This window comes from Artemia sp. Qi Xiang Cuo, chromosome 12 (genome assembly GCF_049724085.1).
Source record: "Artemia sp. Qi Xiang Cuo chromosome 12, ASM4972408v1, whole genome shotgun sequence".
Taxonomy (NCBI): domain Eukaryota; kingdom Metazoa; phylum Arthropoda; class Branchiopoda; order Anostraca; family Artemiidae; genus Artemia; species Artemia sp. Qi Xiang Cuo.
The window spans coordinates 30,127,184-30,149,324 of NC_142805.1; the positions used below are offsets into that span (position 1 = coordinate 30,127,184).

General features: G+C 36.9%; 1 protein-coding gene across 1 annotated transcript in view; it reads right to left on the reverse strand.

The window, feature by feature from the left end:
- Positions 1–11,667: 11,667 nt before the first annotated feature.
- Positions 11,668–22,141, reverse strand: part of milt (trafficking kinesin-binding protein milt) — a 132,018-nt gene continuing 121,544 nt past the window's right edge. The window contains exon 16 of the mRNA XM_089097572.1: positions 11,668–18,387. Coding sequence (XP_088953698.1) covers positions 18,228–18,387 — 160 coding nt within the window. The 3' untranslated portion in view covers positions 11,668–18,227. The remainder of the gene's footprint in view (positions 18,388–22,141) is intronic.

Sequence of the window (22,141 nt, forward strand, 5' to 3'; positions counted from 1 at the left end):
GGAGTGTGTCGTGGGAGTCTTGCCTAGTGTGCTCTCTTTAATAGAACCGGTGACCGCATTGCTGAGGTGTGACGGCTTGAGGGGTTGGTAGCTCCACTTGTCTGACCCTTTAAATCCCATTTTAATTTTCCTATGGATGTCACAGAAATCCAATGTTAATTTCCCTATGGATGTTGCATAAATCCCATGTGGATTTCCTATGGATCCATTAAAAGCGCGAGGGTGTGTCGTGACGTCAGAGGGCTGGAATCTTGCCTGGGCTGTCATGGGAATCTTGCCAGGGAATAGAAAAACAATAGGGGTTGCTATGGGGAAATATTGGAACACCTGGATACAGGGCATGCGATTGTATTGCAGAGCATGCGCTCGGAATCCCATGGGAAAAGGGATAGGTATGACTTTAAAACCCCATGTTAGTTTTCTATGGCTGTCACAGAAATTCAATATTAATTTCCCTATCTGACCGTTTAAAGGGGATGGTGTGTCGTGACGTTAGAGGGCAGGAATCTTGCCAGGGATCCCGTGACGTCAGAGGGTTGCGTTTGAAATCTGGGGAGAGTTGCGTTTGAATCAATAGATAGGATACTACTGCTAAACTAGTATTTTTGGATAGTTAGGCGAATTTCTTACGAAAAATATATGTAAAATTGGGCACTCTAGAGGAAAATGCTAGACAGACTTTTAGTCTTTTGCCTAGGGTTACATATGCCCTTATTAAGGGGGGAAGGGCGTCACATAATGTTCCTCTTTTACCACTTGTATTTACCATTTAGAAAAATCTTCACGCCCCCGCCCTGCATCTATTTTAACTATAACATCTTTTTTTAATTAACTATTTTACGCAAAGATTCAATGTCCAAGTTTATAAAGCCGTCATTTTACTTCATAAAGGAAGTATTTGGCTTCAACGCAAAAAAGACCTTTTTGCTGAATTACAACTGAAAGTAACACCCTCGTTCACAATTAGCTATCAACAGGCTGGTTTCGGTAATGCATGATAATTAGAGGGCTAAACCGTAATACCTGGCTTAAACACACCTTTCAGCTTGGCAATAAAGCGGCTTTCTTTTGATAACGGTTAGAATGTTCACCCATTTGTCAGAAATAAGCTTCAATTAGCGGAAAAGTGCATCAAAATTGCAGACTGGGGGAAAAGTATATATTTTACCGCAGTAAATTAGTTAAATTTTATCCTTGATAGGAGAGGGGAAGATGGGGTTTTAAATGCCAATTTCATGTAGAGATACATACTACTCGAAAAACGAACATGTACATTTTAGTGCGGGGGGAGGGGGTATAGAAAAGGAGGTTTACTGGTTCGCTTTGATTAGCCAAAACCTGGAGATTGGGAATATTCTAATAGAGTAAGGGACTCTTGATAATGTGAACTATCCATTTCCTTTTTTTAGAGATAGTTGTAGCACATTTGGGATCCAAATGAGTACTAATGTCGTTTCGTCTTTCCCCCCGGGTATTTATGCTGTTCCCAGAACATAAAGGAGCTTCTATTTTAGAGGGAACACCTGGACATATTCCAGAAAAGCTGTCTAGACAAGTATTGGGACAATAGAAAAACAATAGGGCTTGCCATAGGGAAATAATAGAACACCTGGACATCTTCCAGGAAAATCAGTAGACTCCTATAGGGGGTAATAGAAAAACAACGACGGTTGCCATTGGGAAATACTAGAACACCTGGACATGTTCCATAATAGCCGTCTAGACAAGTATACGGGGAAATAAAAAAATAATAGGGCTTGCTATAGAACACCTGGGAGTGTCATGGGAAATCTGCTAGCTGGAAACAGGGCTGGAAAATCCCATGTTAATTTTCCTACGGGCGGATTTAAAATCCCAGGTTAATTTTCCTATGGGCCGGTTTAAAATGCATTGTTAATTTCCCTATTATTGCTACTTGTCTATTATCCGAACCATACTCCGATTAATCATATAAATATACTGGAATTCCGGGAATCTTGCTAATACTCAAAGAAAATTGCGTCACCTGGTCACGGCAGCAGGGATGCGCCATTAAACCTTCTCCTTGCACCGTTAAACCATTGGAAGAAAGGAGTAGCGCCTACGGGCCAATTTTAAGTGTCCATGGCCTCACTTCTTGTTATATTTCATCCTATTTTGTTTTATTTCATTAGCATTAACGATACTTCACTTGTCGTGTGTTTACTGGATTGTAAACAAGTACCATTTTTTTAATTTTCTCCGATAAGAATACTAAAAAGGGTATTTTACAGTGAAAATACAGGAAAGGGTATTTTTCGAAATCTACAGAGGCAATCAAATCTAACCTAGCCCCTCCTCCATTGACACCACTGGGATTTGAACACGTGCTAATTAACATGACTCACTTGAAAATCCTCCTGAAAGGTTTACGGCCCCAACACGAAATATTGTCAAAAACTTTATTTCGGCAGAGCCAAGGGGTAAATCTGAATATCTCAGTCATTTATTTTCTCTCAAAGGAACATCGCATAGGAGGTTTCGTTGTAGAGAGTCAACGGAGGGCTCTATTAAAAGCTGATTTCTCATAAAAAGGAATTGTGTAAAAGAATACAAAAATTAACAATGTCAGAAATGGATGCAAGACAAGCTTTTTACGGTGACAGCTTTCTCTTTGCCTTGGATATTGGTTGTTTTAAGTTTGAATTCACCTCTTCACGTAAGAAACGGGAGTTTTATTACAGAGGCCATCTATATTAAAAAGAATTACCACAGTTTAGGGCAGAGGTTTAAATCAGGTTCAATATACGCTTTAAACCATTTGAATTCTATGGTTTTATGAAAATCTAGTTTCTTATGAACTCAATAAGTCTTGTACTCAAAACAGTTATTGGTTATAGTCAGGCATGTTTTCGGTGTTCATGGATGTTTTCTTACTATTTGAAATCTCGGGATTGTACGATTTTTCTGCGATTTTTCGCAGAATTTATATTTTCCGTGTGATCCATCCATTTTTGAAAATCTTGTACCAAAATATATTCCTGCGTATTTGTCTGCTCAAAATGTTAATGTAGATACTTGTTTTGTATAATAGGTGTTAAAAGGGCAGAACAGTGGCCGAAACTTATTGCTAATTAAAAAAATCGCTATGCTATGCTATTAAGACAGGAAAAGGCCTACGACTCTATCCTGGACTCAAGTACCTAAAAGTGGTGGAAGGGTGGACCTCCCCTGTGAACTGCCTACGCCCAGTTCAAAGGGGTGCTAACACGCTGGAGTAACTAAAGGCCTAAGGAGCCATCAGTGAACCAAATTCCCACGAAACTTCATGAAATGGTGGACCAGAATAAGAGATCAAATCATGCTACGGCGTTGCCAGTAAGCGACGCGCCAAGGAAACCGCGCCCTTGGTGAAAAATTAACGAGCCGGCTGCGCGATGAAAATGAAGAAAAGCCTGAAATTAGCAACCTGGAATGTTTATTCCATCAAATGTGATGTAGCGCAGGTTTTTACGGCTGCAGAAGTGTATCGTTATAAGTTAGATGTCCTATGCCTAACGGAGACCAGAATGAACGATTGGACCAAAAAGATAATCAACGAACCAGTCAGTGGCAAGACATTTTACCTATACAACTTGTGATCCAGTGACGGATCGGATTTACATGGCATCGGATCCGTCATGCTAAATGAGAATGTAGAATCAGCAGTCTTGGAAAGAAAGCCGATATCAAATCACATAGCTCGGATCAGGATGTTGAGTGACCTCTCTAACATCTCATTCATCACTGTCAACGCACAAACCCGCGACTCATCTGACTTCCCGAGGGATGAATTCTATGATATACTCCAGCAGACGATAGACTGTTACCTGAGTCGAGACAAACTGTTCATTGCTGGAGACTTTAATGCGAGGACTGATCCTTGGATCGAGTCCTCTGAGCAGAGGCGTCGTTTTGGGGGTGTGGGGGCAGTCCCCCCCCCCAAAAAAAAAATTGAGAAAAAATTATTATATAGCCCATGTCCCTTGACTATCCGGATATGGACTCCACTTTCCCCCCAATAAAAATGTGGAGCTACGCCCCTTCCTCTGAGCATGCTAGCATTGGACCACATGGCTGAGGAGAAAGATGCTCCAACGGTACACGGCTTCTATAGCTGGCTATGCAAAACAATCGGGCAGTATCAAATACTTTCTTTCAGCATAAGAACGCCCTTACATTCACGGGGGAATTAAGAGATGGCCGTATCTTTGCTCAACCTGACTATATATTCACCAGTCAGAGATGGAGGTTGTCCGTAGTCGAGTGCTCAGAGGAGCCGACACTGGATCAAAGAATGGCTTAGATCATTTCCTCCTAGTGACAACAGTAAAATTAAAACTCTCTAATCGGAAGAAATCCAGACACCCCCCCCCCCAGATTTTACACGGAAAACTCCAAGCTCTAGAAGTACGAGCTGGGCTTGATCTGCAACTGAGAAACTTCTTTCACGTCCTGGAACAGCTGAAACATGAATCAGAGACAACAGAAAAGCAAACCATAGAGAAGTCCTGGCAGACAATATACAAAATCACACAGGTCACTGCTTTGGAGGACAAGAGAAAAGGCCTCGACTGGGCAGGCAGTATTTAGAGAATTGCGGAAGAAAGTGGAGGGACGAAAATGCCTACTGGTAAAGCGTTGTCAAAGAGTTAGAGGAAGCAGCAGCCAAAAATGAGACATGCAAACAGTAATAGATCCTCAAAGAGTTTAGTATGAAAAGTAGCAGTACTGGAGAAAACGTGAAAACAAAAGACGGAACTCGTATCATATCAAACCATCAAGAAACATTGCATCGGTGGAATGACAATTTCAAACGTCTGTGAAATAGCAGAGCACAGACTAAACCCCAAGCATTGAGCCAAATCTCTCAACCAATGCCTCTACCCCCAGAGGAGCAGAACCCATGCGATGTTTCGCTGCCGTCAACAGAAGAAGTCAGAAATGCCATAAAATCTTCAAAAAAAAAACATAAACCGCCAGGCGAAGACTCCCTGACTGCAGAAATTTACAAAGCAAGGTCAGCACTCGTGGCAGCCCTGGCGTAACCTATTTTGTAAAATCTAGAATGCGGATTATGTCCCCCAGGACTGGCGCAACGCCACTATTATTCCTTTCTTCAAAAAAAGAGATAAAGGCAATTGCAAGAATTACCGAAGAATTTCAATAGTTGTAATAGACCGTTTCAGAAAGGGACAAGATCGACAGACAACAAAGACCAAGTGTCAACCTCATCGCCGCATTTGGCTCTATACTCCGGCGTATCCTCTGGCAGATAATGCTTGAAGATGGTGTCCCACCATCTAAGAAAAGCCTTATCTGAGTATATGATGAACTTACAGAACTCTTTGCAATAGAGTATGGTGTCCGCCAAGACTGTTCAGCATCCCCGATTCTTTTCAGTTTCATAGTAGACTGAATTATAAAGAAAGCTTTGAGCGAAGAAGATGGCGTGGTGTTTTCAGCTGAAGAAAACGTTGATGACCTCGAATATGTTAATGATGGTACTCTTCTGTCACACTCAGCACTAAAAGTGCAGAAAATGATAAAAAGAGTGGTGGCTACTGCAGATGTGGCAAGCATCCCGAGAACTAAATACTTATCAAATGAGAATGGTACCAACTCTTTTATACATCTTAATACAGATCCTATTGACAGAGTCGAAGAGTTCAAATATCTGGGAGCACTTATGGATGGTAAGGGTGGAGCATCAAATGAGCTCCAAGCTCGGATCAGCCAAGCTTGGTGTGCCTTCGGGCAACTGCGCAAGCCCTGTGGTCGAAATAAGAAATTCAGCTCAAAACAATACTCAGAATATACTCGGCATGCATACACTCAATACTTCTATACGGCTGCGAGGCCGGGCCACTACCGGCAGAGGAATAACGAAAACCATACGGTCTAGACCGGAGATGTTCTAAGAGCTGATTACAAAATCAGACAATCGCACCGAATGAGCGACCACGAGCTCATGACGATGTGTGGACAAAACTTACAATGTCAAGCATAATCAAGAAAATACATCTCAGGTGGCTTGGCCATGTAATGCAACGCCCAGAAAAGACCCTTACAAGCTATGTCCTTACTGAAGTCCCTCCCTTCTCCTGGAAGAAAAACCTGGAAGGCCAGATCGAGTCATGGCAGAATGTCGTAAAGAAGGACGTCGAACCAATAGGTGGTTTCCGGAAATATGGCTACAAGTGGGACAAATTGCGGCTTAAACTCATTCAACTGCAGATAGAGGACAGATCACTTTTGCAGAGCCTGGTCCAACAGCTTCCGGGTGCCAAGTTTGGCTGAATCCCTCTGCCTCATCTTAAGCAAGTAAGTAAATACCTCAACTGCTTCTGCACTTATAAACAGATCCTTTGAGAGTCAAGAATCGGCCCAGGGACAAATCTTCATATGGGCTCGCAAATTTTTTCGGTCATATGGTCCCAATGCAAATGAATGTGACTGGCTATAGCAATGGCTTTGGGTATTGGAACCAAAATGCTATAAGGGAAATTCTCATGGTCCGCTCCTGCAAATATATTTTCGGATTCTATGGCGTAAATTTTCTCAAACATTTTGGACCCGCGACTTTACTATTACGTAGACCACGAATCACATGACTGCAAATAGGAGACCTTCCAAAAATATTAGTTTAATAAAAACGAAAAAGAAAATATTTTGAGTACTGAATAAACCGACGAAACAGCAGATTACTTCAGAAGATCGACCTACCACATGGCAAATATGAGCACCATCAATCAAATACTCAGTAAAAATAAATCACGATAATGGAATTCCCATACAAAGAACACATCGTTAACACACAATATAATAGGCATAATATGAGATTTCCGAGAATCTCGAAGGCCAAGACATAAACACTCCGTTCTTTTTGAGTTTTACAAAATATCACGATCAGCTACAAAACTCTCATAAATTTTTAGTAACCGTGTAGTGTAATGAGACAATTAGCTAACGCAGCCAGACTATCAGCATCCCTAAAGATGTTTTCGCATACAGATTCAGTGTGGCAACCAACTCCACTAGCACTGTGACACTCGTTAAAATCCTCACAATACACAGAAAAAAAAGAAGAGCAGACAATACAATTCTCAGCGAACACCATCTGGTGAAGAAACGGTGAGGTCATTTCATCATCCTTTATGAATAATAAAAAGCTGTCCCGTAAACCAAACAGAAAAAATTCCAGTAAAGGGGGGGGGGACTCATCATTCTTTAGAATGCCAAACAGTGTCAAATGATTAACTCGGTCAAACGCTTTATTCACATCAACAGAACAAGCCCGTAATAAGTCAAGAATAGCCCGTAAAAGCCTCTACAGCATTGTTTAGTTATGTTTTATCAGTTGAATTTCTCTATATTTTCTTTGCTTTTATTTGTATTTTCCATCAGAGTTTTTTTCTTTTAATTTTGAGTGTCTTAATGCCCTAGCATACTAAAAGTTGCAACAGTGATATCCTACTGGATAAAATTAAGTACCTCAACTGAAATGTGATCTTTAGATACAGTCTAAGGTCTAAGAGTCTTATATAACACTCTTGCCTGAGATTTAGCTAAAAAACAATTCTTTATTTAGATTCTATCAGTAATTGTTTATCTTTCCTCCTACTAATACTTCCTTTTTGGGGGGGGGAAGTATTGTTGTTTGTTTGTTTTTAGGTGGGGGATTTTTATCCTGTATAAATTCAACTTACCCTTTGGTTGTCATCAATTAACTAATAAATACAGCCTTCATTACAAAGTATAACTTTTATCTCTTCAATTTCACAATCAACTTCACAAAAAAACTGATAAGATCCGAAAGAATAAAACGAAATTCTCTTTTAGACCTTCGAGACTTAAACAATGAAACCAGAAGGAATAAGACGACTCTGGTCAAACGTCCCTTCTTTAGATACTCCAATATACTTCTGGAAAATGTTTGAACAGTTTAAAGTCATAAGAGGTAAAACATGACAATAATTCTGAAGCACGAGCTCGGAAAGAGGTGAGGGGGATCGTGCCACAGGGTTCTGCCTTAAGACACTCAAATTATACAAACTAAAAATGCTAAAGAAGCCTTCAATACTTCTATTCAAGCATTAAGTGAAAAATATGCACTTAGTGATTTGGTTTACGACAGTCACCTGACGATTTAAGACAGTTTCCAAAATTATCGCTACAAAATCCAGAACCTTAAGATATGCAAAACGTCTATATTTATAGTCTGGGGAGTGGGGTAGAGGGCCCTGCAATTATGTAGACCCAAGCTACTGACTTCAAAAAAGTCTAACACGCCAGCCGTCGTACCAAAACCTGTCCATAAAGCCTTTATTTTACAGTTGGCTGTTTATACAACTTGGCTCCCTTTCCCAGGTGCCTAATGACAAGTACCCGGCTAAACTACAGTCCCTCTTATTTGAAACAATTAGAACCAGTAGCTTCAGAAAACCCCTATTTACCCATTTTGAGGGATATCTTACATCATTTTTGGAAAACGTGTTTACCGGGGATTGATTTGGGACAGTCATATACCCATTTGAAACTACTTCCTAAATAAAAAAAAAGGATAAAGACTCTAGAGCCATTGCTGGGCCATAGGGCTTAGATTTGGGGTTTTAGTTGCGTGGTCTTTTTTCAATGACATGTAGGAAGCCTATCATCCAACTATGCTGCAGCGGGGATCGATCCCTATTTTGGCAAGTAGAGCATTAATTCACTCTGGTACATAAAAATTGCTTTCTAAGTGATCCCTGTAGAATAGTTAAAGAGGTACAAGATGTCTATAAATGTATGAATAGGAGGCCGAGGATCTTCTACAGAAAAAAACATGTGCACGATCCGGACTTCAGCAACGTGTAGCATGCCAAGTATTTTATCAAAATTATCTACGAAGTTGTGTTTAAAAATGGGCTATTTGCAAAATTTTGGGCCCTTTCCCAGGGGTATACGGCTATACGGTACGGCTGAATTGTACGGTACAAGTATACGGCTGAAATTATATTTTTTCCCCCGTGTTTCTTATTTGCAACTCCATCTTTGATCCAGCCCCGGTAGTAGTAGTCGTAACTTTGAAACTGCTACAAGGTCTTATGCACTGCAAAAACTACAACCAATGCTGCTACTAAATATATATTACCGTTCTGAATCATAATATTTTTTTTCCAAGGGGGGGAGGGTTGAAACACAAGAAAGCTTCAAAGGCAAATAAAAATATTGGCTCCAATTTCCTCCCTCAAATATTATATATTTCATTTATCCTGAAATACGATTATTCTCGTTTTGCTTTTCTTTCCAGGGGCCACTGTATCGAATCAGCGGCCATCTAAAATTATGAAGACGGTCCTTCGGACGTACACTTCCAGATCTAGTGACCTTCATGGTTTTGTATGAGATCATTCCGAAGGAAAGTGCCAGGTTCCCTTTATTTCTAAAGGTAACCGCTTTGGGTAACAAAAGCCGAAAAGGGCAACAAACGAGTATTATAAGATTCTCAACAACCAAATAAAAAAGTACACAAAATGTAAACATGGTCATGCCTTTTTTCAAAACTTTGACGACATACTGCGTACTGTTTTTTTTTACCAGGCAAAAAACAGAAATCAGGGGCTCTGGAAAGCGGAGAGGGGGGCCAATAGCCCCCCTCCCTCGGAAAACAAGAAGACACTTAAACTTGGAAAATGAAAAATATTCCCATTTAAATATAGGTAAAACGAGGTTTATGGTGGCACTTTCCCTCCGCCCCGCGGGAAATTTAATGGCAGTGCTCATGACTGGAATCAACATAAATAAAGGTCTTGCTTTAGGCTATAATTTGAAAGGTTAATTTTAGATGCAGGATTCTGATACAAAAAAACTTTGCATCCATATCGCAACACAAGCAGCATAGAGAGGAGGGAATCGCCCCTCTCCCTAAGAAATTCATTTTATGAATTCAATTTGAAAACTTTGAACTCTTGCCAGTGTAAAACACCATATTTAATTTCTTACTGAAGTCCCTATGAAAATACAAAATTTCGTAGTTTTTGAGTCAGGGGAACGTTATTTGTTTGACTGTGTTTCTTTTCACCAGTAGGCATCATATCTAGAACTTTATTTAGAGAACTTTATTTGTTTGACTGTGTTTCTTTTCACCAGTAGGCATCATATCAAGCAAGTGGTTTTGAAATTTCAGGAAAGGTGTCATTTGAACGGACATCACGACTTCTAGTGCTCTTAATAGCCAAAATTACTCAAAGGTTATCTCAAGAGCCTAGCCTAATTGTGCCCCTTGGGCACATGCGGCCAAACATGGCCCCACGCCAAAATTTCAAGGTCGCCATTTCAATTAGAGATGTTAACAAAAGTCTCAGAATGCAGTGAGACCCATTCCTTCTGCTGAGAGGTTCTTGAGCATCCTGTAAACTATGGAAACTTTGAAATTACGAATTTCATATATTTGGAATCAACATGAAATATAGATTCATTTGACGTATATATTGCTGTCAAGCTTGTGCATTTAAGTTTCAGCTACAATGGATGCGAATCACTCTTTACTTACAGTTTGATACCATGAACTTTGGCTAGCCTAATTATGTTTTTTTTTCATTTAAAAAAATTCATTTCTTTGTTGCAACCTTCTTTATTTTTTTTTCAAAATACCGTGAATTCTTAAGACTAGTTGTAATTCAGCTCTCTTGGAAGTAAAATTTAATAGAAAATTTTCATCACGTGTACTATAACTGTTGAGTCTATGTGGAGTAGCAATCTATAAATGAAATTACCAGGAATTTTACGAAAATCAAAGGGGAACGAAAAGAAAGAGCCTTTGATATTTGTCATATTAGCTGTGGAAAAGAGAAACTCGATGATTTCTCTGTGGTTTCTACATTATAATCTACATTACCCTTAGATGAATCTTTTTTTTCCTAATTTAACAATTTGTCAGTGTTTTTCACAGGTACTTTCATACAGCCTTGGCAGATAACTACTTCAATATCTGTTATGCCCCGTGCATGTTTTCACTAGCAGTATATTAATATATTTTCGCCAAACACGATCACAGAAACGAAGAGTCTTAGCCCTGTCAGATTCAAGAGATTCGTCAAACAATAAAAGAGGTTATAATCACTATGATCGAAATTTAGTGACCATACACTGAGCCGTTCGAAGCGGGGGGGGGGGCTACCGGGGCGAACTGCCTCAGGCACCGCGGCTGGAGGGCACCGCGGCAGGGGGGGTGCACAGCGATAACATTTTTCACTTTGATTCGGTTGTTTCTTATATTTGAGTAAGGAGGGGGAGGGAGGCCGTAATTAATTTTTCCCGGGCGCCACAAACCATAGGAACGGCTCCGACTAGACATTATTTATTCGTCTTAGTTCCCCCTTAGTGCCAATCATGAGCAAGAAACTGGCAAAGGGATAATTAAAACCGATACTTGTCTTGAATATTCATTCAAGTCTGTTATTCATTCAACATTCTTTTCCATAAAAATAAGTTAGTACCATAAATATATATTAAAAAAGCAAACTTGCTGGCATCACCAGCTTTTTGTATGGTCCCAGCGCTCGCTCGAGCCTTCGCTCTAACGGAAACAACGGATGGCCTTTTTTACTTTCTGCCCCCTGGCGGCAACCCCGTGGTTTCAAATCACATCGGGTGAAAACTTCAAGATATTCATTCGAACAAAGCAGCTACCTAAGACAAGTTATATTTACGTAACAAATCAAATAAAACATAAAAACTGTAACAAAAGAGACTTGCAAGACAAATATCACAAAACAAGCAAATATGACACCAAATAATTGCATTTTCAATACAAAGGCAAGCAATAGTATATACACTGTGAATCTAAACAATAAATCACAGTACACAATTTTTATGCTTTACAATTTGTGTTATAGATCAATTCATTTTATTGAAGTCTAGCATCCCCAAACAATTAAATTCTGCTTTCTCTTCCCCTTACTATGGTCAATCATTGTACAGATTTTGAAAATCTGAAAATAGGACATCAAGACCCCACGATCAAATCACATTCCCATCAAGAAAGAAAAAAAAATTACCAGCATCATCGTATTGTTTAACGTATACAATATCGCCATTAACTCACTTTGACGACTTTTAAACAAGGAAAAAGATATATTTATACTTTTTAAGTATTAAATACAGGCTAGTTTCAAAATAGTAATTAAAATACAGACGTCGAGTTTTATGGTGTTTCTCCAATCAACATCACAAATTAAGGTTAGTATGAAAAACAAAAGTGAAGTATGATAAAAACAACTCGTAAATCTCTGGATTACTGCCAGTAAATAACAGGATTTTCAATTTTTTGCACTCATGTTAAATTAAAGTCCCGAAACGACACCTTTCGAATCACCATAACCGAGATGACATTTTTTGCGTAGTTTATATTAAGAAGCTACAAAACAAAATATATTCAAAAATTAATTAATTAATTGGGCTTTGGTAAATCAGATAAAATTCAAAAGATAAATTTTGTCGAGTTTTTCTTCGGCATCACTACTCGATATAATTTGCAAAAAAGAGCAAAAATAGAAACAAAAAGAGCAACAGGGAAATACGATAAAACAATCCAAGACCCTCTTGATTATTGACAGTAAATAACAGGATTATTCAGTTGTTTTGAGCTCACATAAAATTGATGTCTCGCAGCAACACCTTTTAAATAACCAATTACAATAATAATGTTGTTTCTGTCCCTGACCCCCTAATCTGCTTTTTCCACCGTGATACTAGTTAAACTGTTTTTTGTTTTTGCTCTTGGTATTGATATTGTTGTTTTTGTGTGTTGTATTGTTGCGTCATATATGTTGGTTATGATATTGTTGTGTTAGTTTTTCTTTCATATTTTTCACTACTCTGCAGTGTCATTTTCAATGTTCATTTCTGGGTTATAAATAAATAAATAAAATAAATAGCCCAGATGATATTTTTATATAATTTCCCACGAGCAGTAGGAGTCAAATTGAATTTCTATTAAAGGCGGTAACAAAAAGTACTAAATAAAATATTTTTAAGACTTAATGTTTAAACTAGGCTCTGGTAAAAGTTTAAGTTCAGAAGGTAAATTTTATGGTATTCTTCATCAGCATCATTACTTAAGATCACTATATAAAAGAACATCAGAGAAATATTACTATGGCTGAAGTATATTTGTCATATAATTTGACACACACAGTGAGAGTCAAATTGAGCAAAAAACCTACTATACAAACTACTTTTTACGATTTATTACTTAAATTGGGCTTTGCTCGCAAAAAAAATTGCATGACCTGCAAAGATTGTATGACGTGCAAAGACTAAAAAAAGGGAGTGATAGGAATTAGCCTACATGATGGAGGTAAACTAAAATACGTTCAAGTAATACAAATACCACACATTACTCGGTTAAAAGGACGGAAACAAATAAATCAATGAATTCTTATATGCTTAATAAGCTCTAGCGTCGATGTATACTGTCCTTTCAGGAAATTGGTATATTCATTAAAACATAAGGCCACTAAACGTCAGGGCTAGAAAAGCTATAGAAAAGCTTTTCAGCATTATGTAAAAGTTAAAAAGGGAAAATTCAGGCGTTTTACCGAAGAAAGTGTTAAAAAGGATACTTTTCAGAGGCACCAAATGGGCGGGAGAGGGAAGCAATCGCCCCCCCCCCAAGATTTGAAACTTACCCTTTTTTACATTTTAATTGACACTTTTGGGGTATTTCAATTTGAATAAAATCAAGGAAAAGAAGAATGCCCCCCCCACCCCCCAGGATTTTGAAACATGTCTTTTTTATAAATTTAATAAGAAAATTCATACCCCTTCCTCCCCTAATTTGTCATGAATTGGCGCCACTGAAGCTTTTATAATAAAAATTGTCAAGTTTTCTTAATTTATTTCTAATGTTAAGCTAACCCCCCAAATTGAAATTATACATGAGAGAAAGTTCTCAAAAAGATTAGCGAGCTTCAAGTATGAAAATTCAAGGACTTTAAGGAGAACCAAGGACAACAATTCAAGGACAAGGACAATCCTCCAATAGAAGGACCTCAAAATTGGTTTAGAAAAAAGTTCAATGACAAATAGTAAAAGCTAAAGTAATTGCCGGTAGTGTAAAAATAAACTAAATTGTAATAATATAAGCAGAGGGGATAAGAAAAAATAAATCACAATCAAGAAAATAAACAAAACAAACAAAACTATCTCAAATTAAGGTTGAACAGAAAAACATTATGGTGTAACAAACAAAAAGTCAAAATTTAACACTAAGGCTTCTTGGTACCATGGACTATACTACAAGCAGAATTTTGCACATTACCACTAAAATAAACAGTTGCACACCAAATCTCGCCTGGTTTTCTTTTTGCACTGTTTAAACATTGGAAAAAACAAAAACTCAGCTTTCATTTGTAAGCCCTGTTTTCATTTTGAGTTTTTGCAATCAAACTAGAAAAAAAAGCAACAAATAGAACTACAAAAAATATTTTTTTTATTTTTTTTTACGCAGCATAGAAAACGGGATTCATTCGTTGGCTGATTCTTTGGTACTTTGATCGTAGGACGGCAAAAGAAAACAGGGCTTTACAAACTCTGACTAATCAGGGTAAAGGTCACTTTTGAAAGGAAGAAAAGAAGTGATAGATCACGGCTGAAAACCTGATGACGGTTATGGTAATGTAAGGGGTAGGAGCAAGGATTTTTTTTTACTTTTGGTGTGAAAGTACAAGTAAAAATAATTTCCAATTCTTTAAATAAATTGCCAAAAGAGGCATTTTTCAAGATCTAGCGATAATAGACCTCCTCATCCCTGATTGGCACCCTTAAATCTCCACCTATTAATTCTCCAGTCCCAATTGATTGCTTCTAGTTCTTTAATTCGGTCTACTTTCATGTATCTTCAAGGAATGGTGATGAACATATGAAAAAAAAAACAAAAAAACTTCGGATTGAATTTGCTTATACTTACTGCAAACTGCGCCCTCTACTTTATTTTAACAAAAATAGAATTTTAAAAATTGTCATAACCGTTAGATTATTTATTTGAAATTTGGCGCCTCTAAAATTTCTGCACTCGGGGCATAAATTTGCCCCCCCCAAAAAAAAACGCCTCTAACCAAGGTGGTGTCCAGTGTTTTTGTGCCCGGTCAATATTGGTCAAGGCTTATTAGAAGGGCAAAAATAGGTGAATGAACTTAAAAAAAATATCCCCAAGATTCAATTTGGGCCATAGATCCATTCCTGAAAATATCAATCACCTAAGAAAACTAAAACGTGACTCCTCGAGACGGCGCTCTCTCATGCTATATTCTGTTTTGAGGGAAGAGGCCCAAAACTGGAGGTCTACAGTCTCCGTCTTTCTTTTTTTTGCCAGCCCTAGCAGTGCTATATACCAGAGCTTTACTGAAAACGCAAAATGATACTGAATTTTTATCACCAGTAGAAATAAACTGCTTTAGAATATTTTTTATTGTACAAAAAAAAACATTCTTGTTTTCTATGCATGAATTTGGTATTTTCAATAAATCTCTAGTTTACAGTAGCAAAGTATCATCATTCAGTTTATTTGCACTATTTTTACAGATCTATGTTGCATGGGCTGTGAAGTAACATTTATTGTTCGTTTTAAGTTTCAAACTCGCTCTTTACTTCCATCACAAAGACGTTTTTTATATATTTTTAAGATTGCTATAAGTGCAGAACAGACTAACAGCAGAACAGACTATAATGTTAGCCCCTCTTATCTATTATGAGCCTTTTAAGGGCTAAATTTTTTGTCATCCGCATTTTAGGCTGAAGGTAATAGCAAATAACGGATGGTTATTACTAATAATTGAGTTCTGGAACCCACCCACAGCTTCTTTGAAATGCGGTTAATTTAAAATTGAATTTTTGTTTTAAATAAGGTTATTTCGGGTGAACGCTCAAACAGACCACCAAGGAAATTAAAAAACTTACAGCAAATACGTATGCCGCTAAAGTTATTTTTAATTGCTTTTATTGTTACTGTTTCTTTAATGTTTAACTCTAAAATCACAGTAATCTTAGCAAAATTATCCAAGTATGTAAGAGGTAAGAGAGGTAAGAGGTAAGGTGGTAAGGGAGAGTAATAAGACATTGCTAATTTTGATCATAGCAATGATTGTAGAATATTATACAAATTTTCTGCTGAGAAGAACTCTTGAAAAGAACACGGGCGTCACCTGGGAAGGACCAGAGGCGGGGTCCCCCCCCCCTCTGGAAACAAGATGACATTTAAAAAAAAGTATTAAAAGAGAAAAATGAGAAATGCTTCATTTAAATCCGGGTTAAAATAAATCCCTGGTTGTACTCCTCCACATTAGAGAATTTTTCCGGTAGCACTATTGGCAGAGAGCACAATAAATGGCAGAGAGCACTATTGGCAAGAGAGCCCCTTGAATGAAGTGAAACCATTGTTCATATCATGCATAATGAAAATTTTGAGTAAGAATGAGTTGGAGAAGTTTGTAGGTCAAAAACGAAAAAATTGGAGAATCTTATAATTATTCACAATGAGATTTTACTAGTGCTAAGATTTAGCTAGAGCTTATTTAAGCTAATCAGATTTTTTCATAGGATTTTACAGCCAATGAGAGAGTCATATGAGAAATCTGATTGGCTCAAATTAGAACTAGCTAAATATTACTAATATTTCAATGTGAATGGGCTAGTTTTTAATAATTTTCCAGAGGCTGAATTCAGAAAAGTCAGATTTTAATAAATGGAATTTTTTTTTAGCAAATAATTTTTTTTTAATATATGAAAATTTTGTTAAAATTTGGCCAGAAAAGTTTTGGGGGATATGGGGGGGGGGGCTAATCAAGATTTTTGCCTCGAGCGCAAGAAAGGCCAGAGCCACCACAGGCCTTGGAAGGATAGAATTGAAGTTACCAAGTATTTTGCAGTAGGTTGCATCAAGACATGGCTAATTGTAGACAGAGAAAAGCCAAGACAGATAGTCCAAGTAATTGCGAGGAAAATGTTTAAATGGCTGGGGCACGGGTAAATGGCAGGAGTATGCATGGTTTCTCTTATTGGACACATACTTGTTTGTTCGTTTTTGGAGCTGAATTTTCAGTAAAACATGAATCTTTCCAAATTTAAGGGTATATCCTAATTTCATAGAACTTTAAAGCCTGGCGAGAAAGGAAAGAGTGAAAGCGGGAACTAAACTACCTATCAAAACCCTCAGTTTTGCATGTTCGAGACATTCATTCATAAGTTTTACTGAAACAATAAAAAAATTTCCAAGTTCATGAGAGGTAACTGTTAAATTGGTGGTAAGGGATAGAGGTAAGACTTAGTTAGTAGATGTCGCAGTTATAGCAGAAATCTTGCAGATTGCTAGTCTTAAAATCAGTCACAAGTTCCACAGACACATTCAAAGATTTCTAGCCAAAAAGTAATATGAAGCTGCAAAAAGAAAATTAGAAAGAAAATAGGAACATTCTAGGCATTGAATCTTTTTCCCGATTTTATTCCCCCCCCCCCCTTCACCCACTCCTCCTCCTCGTGCCACCCTTAATGGGCGTTGCAATCCCAAGGTTAGAAATTAGAGAGCTATACAGCTAGACCAATATCCGTAGGTAAGGCACTTTAACTCAAAACTCATCTGCGTTGTATCAGCTGCTTTTCCTTTAATCTTATTGATAAATGATTTATTTCGGAAGGCAAGTCTTATAACAACGACTATTCAATAATTTTATCGATAAGTGAGAATGTTTACTTTAAGTGAGAACGGTTCACTTATTCAAAACTGCTTAAGCCTTCTTTCTTCCTACAATATCAGAGGTACAGAAAATAGTTATTTTTAAAGCAAATAAATCAGGTTAACAGATACAAGAAAAGAAAAAATCAACTCATCATAATATTAGAATACGAACTTAAATTCACACATATTCATCCGGAGAAATAAAAAATTATAATTTTTAAGTAAACGACTGCACTATATTTTCACCAGGTAAAAACACTTAAAACATAATTAATCTACGAGAGCAATTGAACCAGAGGGCCTAGACCCTATCTCTACTTGAAAAGGGTAACTGGTACGATATCAACTTACCCCTCGTCTTATTAAAAAAACTTTTCCATTAATTCTTAAAAGTAAGAAGAGGATCTACCCCCTTATATGACCCTGTTAGACCCTATGTCGAAAAGTTGCACACTGATTTTAGGCTGCCGAATTTACTAGATCACTGGCGAGACTTAACAGAATTCACGTGCTTCTATTCTATTTTGCATCTGCTTATGATGGATGGTGTAAGATTGCAAGTCACATTATCAAAAGAACTGTCATCCAACACATTCCCAGAACTGGGTAACGTAGAACTGTCTGCTACACTGTTCAACTGGCAGTTTTCACTATTTTCAATATCACTGGTAGGCCTGGAAAAGAAAGGTTCTAGAATTTTTTTTTCTATTTTTTTTTTTAATAATGGAGATCTTTATTACATATAGAAAAAGCACGAAGCCTAGTATTCTTGGCTTCTCCTAGAGTACTCCACATTACACATATACATCGGGTTATAACACCTTTCATCTGCCAACATATCAACACAATAATATAATTCTGCTCGAAAAAAAAACAAAAAACTCATACCCATACAGGCAATGACGTCTCAACTGGCAACGGAAATCAGTCTTATCGAACTCATTTTTCAACAAAAAAGGCAGCCTATTCCACAGCGCTGGAAGAGCATGGGGACTGGAAAATGCCGATCTTGTCGACACCCTCAGTGGTCTCCTATACTGGCTTACCTGTCTAGTTCGCAGCAGTAGAAAACATATTCCGAAAGCAAACCGAAACAATATGACTAATAATACCAAACATAAACAAAATCTTATAAAACTTACTTAATCCAGAGAACGGTAGTATTTGGACGCGAAACTTAATTATAAGAGAAAATTAATTAAAAACTTAAATATTTTTTCTATAACCAAACCCACCAAGTGCAGTCTAAAATCCGCTTAAAGATATTACCAATAATACACAGCATCAGTGATAAAAAATTCTATATATTTCATTTCATCAAATGATTGGTAAGTTACTTAAATGTATATATTCAAATTCACTTATAACAGAATTACACTGTATTCACCCATGCATATTCACACGATTTTTTTTTAGGGGAAGAAGGGGAGGCAAAATTCCAACGGGCAAGAATTTTAAGGGGTGTGGCAATTCTGAAAGAGGCAAAACCAAGTTCCTAATATGAAAAATATAACATAATATGGGAAAACCATTAGAATCTTCAGATTTCGGAGAAGCCAGACCTGCTCTACTGGGTACACCCCAGCATTCGACGTTAAAGTTTTTTTGCGTTAATACAAATAATTAGGAATACTTTCATGACAGTACAATCATAAGTAAATCAATTGATTTGAAATTAATATATATATATATATATATATATATATATATATATATATATATATATATATATATATATATATATATATATATATATATATATATATAATGTGGTGACTCGATAGATTTGTCATCTGAGAGACTTGCGTCAAGAAACGCTAATTAAAGCTATATAGAGTTGAACATTTGGTCCATGCTTTGAGAAATTAAAGCATGCTGTTCAAAATATACATAGTCTTCAATAAAACGCAAACGGTGAAAAAAGTTTGAGAACTTAGACAGTTAGGAAATTATGGAGGCTATAGCCAAACTCCTGTTTGTAGTCCCCTATCTGCCACACCGACTTGAAATACGTCTTAGCTCGTTAGTAATTTTAGAGGACTTCTAAGCGAGGGATGGTTGCTATTCTATAGAATGAGGTCAATTAAGTACTGGAAAATTTTAAAATGGAGAACAGTTAAAGAATTATGCACGTCAGAGCTAGATGCAAAATTATTTTCATGTTATTCAAATTTTATGTTTAACTCGTATGTAATCCTATTTATAAGTATGTTCTATTGTACAATAAGATGTGTCTTTATGAAGTTTGGAGTTAAAGAAAAGAAATTTATGTCTCTTTATGTTCGTGTTAAATTTTGGAACGTTTTATTTTGCATGCCCAATTGTTCATAGCGTAGTCGGTTTAGCTAGCGTCCTTTAAATGTATATAATATGCGTCATATCTATTACAACAACATCACAATATACGACATATACTTCACAAAATGTAACAATTTGTAATATTAGCTTCACAAAAGACAGAATTTTCTATTGGCAAAAAATAAACTGTTTTAAAAAGCACTTGAACTCATGGAGTGGCTTGAACTCATATTCTTCGATCTTAAAGGAGTGTCTTAACCACTATATTGCGATAACTAGTAATTATGATCGAACATGAAATTAGCATGGAGTCACATGAAATTAGCATGGAGTTCGAAGGAGAATAGAAACATAGATAATTTTTTCTGCAGACAATATTATGCCACCTATTCGACATGAGAAGTAAATTTCAACTACGCAAGACATCTATTGGAACTTCTTCGGAGGGTATAAAGAGGGAAGCTTTGAATTGATTGGGTAGAGGAGCGAGCGCAGCTGTGCTACCCTTAGGCGGCTAGGTACTGCAGTTAGTTGTTAGTAGTAGTAGTTCCAACTGCTACTAAGCATTCAATCCTCATCTTTTCGCAGATGATGCCAAATCATGTAGACAGATAGCTAATCCTGTAGATAGCTAGCTTTTATAACAGGGCGTTGATGCAGTGTATGATTGAAGTCATTTGAATTCAATGTCCGTAAACACTCGTATCGTCCAAATAAACTACATCAGATTACACATATGGTATTTACCTAAGAACAGTTGACGCAGTTGAAACAGTGGGAACTTGGTGTCTAGTTTCACAACAGGCTTAAATTTAATAAACATCCAATGGTTATACAAAAAGTAATAGTTCTGGTCTCCACATTCAGAGACCTATATTTCGTGAGTTCAGTTTGCTTAGTACGGTGCGTTCTTGCAACTACCGTTTTTGTAAATTTCTCTTGCGTGTCCCTCCTGGAAGCGTAAAGTAGGGACGACCGAGGGTATTAAGTTGAAACTTTCAGGGATAGTTGAGGCGGATATAAAACTAAATCAAAAGGCACTATATGTATCCAGATTGTCAAATGGTCGCTTGTGCAATGTCCCTGGAACGGCTAAGGGTATTAAGTTTGAACTTTAAGGGAATGTTGTTAGGGATAACATTAAAATTAGATATAATATATAACATTAAAACTGCAGGGACTTATATTCTCCTCTAAACAACGATTTTTAATTTTTTTAACAAGATTTAAAAAAATTTCCAATAGATATCAGTATAACAAAAAGCGATCGGAATTTTAATAAATCCTTTTATCTTTTATTTTCTAACTTTAATTTTTAAAAATAAAACTCAAATAGTAAATTGTAATATTTGTGATAGTTTAAGACAAAGTAGAGTAACAAGTATAAAAAATTGTTTCTAGACTGAGGGTCGTGGCCCATTTTTTGTTATGTCATGTCTAAAGCGCAATTCAATAGAATTGCCTGAAGCACACACAGGGTGAACAGTTATAGGTTTTTCTCCACTGACGAATTGTCAATTAACAATAGCTCCGTTTTTGTTAATCAATTTTTTTTTGTCATTTTTTTTATTGTGTTTAGTTATATTTCGATTTATTACCCTTAAAGACGTGCCGAAAGTATTATGGGTAGAGTCACATCAATATATTGTTCAATGTTCCACTTATATGTTGTGACTCTTATTAAAAAAGAAATATTTTTTTGTGTTCGCTACATACATGATCGAGTTATTGCCCTTATATTTCGATTTATTCCCCGCCCCTAATTCTTCAATCTCCGATCCAAGTCTTCGATATTTAATCATTCTGCTCAGATTTTTGTTTTTGTTGCTTTATGAGAGTGCTAAGAACTTAGAGCTTGACGATTACAGCCTGAACACCTTAAATATAAATGTTTCTGTTCAATTGGATATCGAATAGATAATTTTAATGTTACTCTCATCAAAGTCTTTAGACCATTGATCAGAAAAGAATGAACTTTGGCTTTCTTGAAAAAAAGCCTGAGAGTAAGCAGGAACATGAATTTACAAAGATGCTGAGGGGAAGGGGGGGGGTAATTTTGTTGTTTTTGGGATTTTTTTATGAAAATACCAAAAATAGGTATTTTGGAATGAAAATACAAATAAAAAGTGT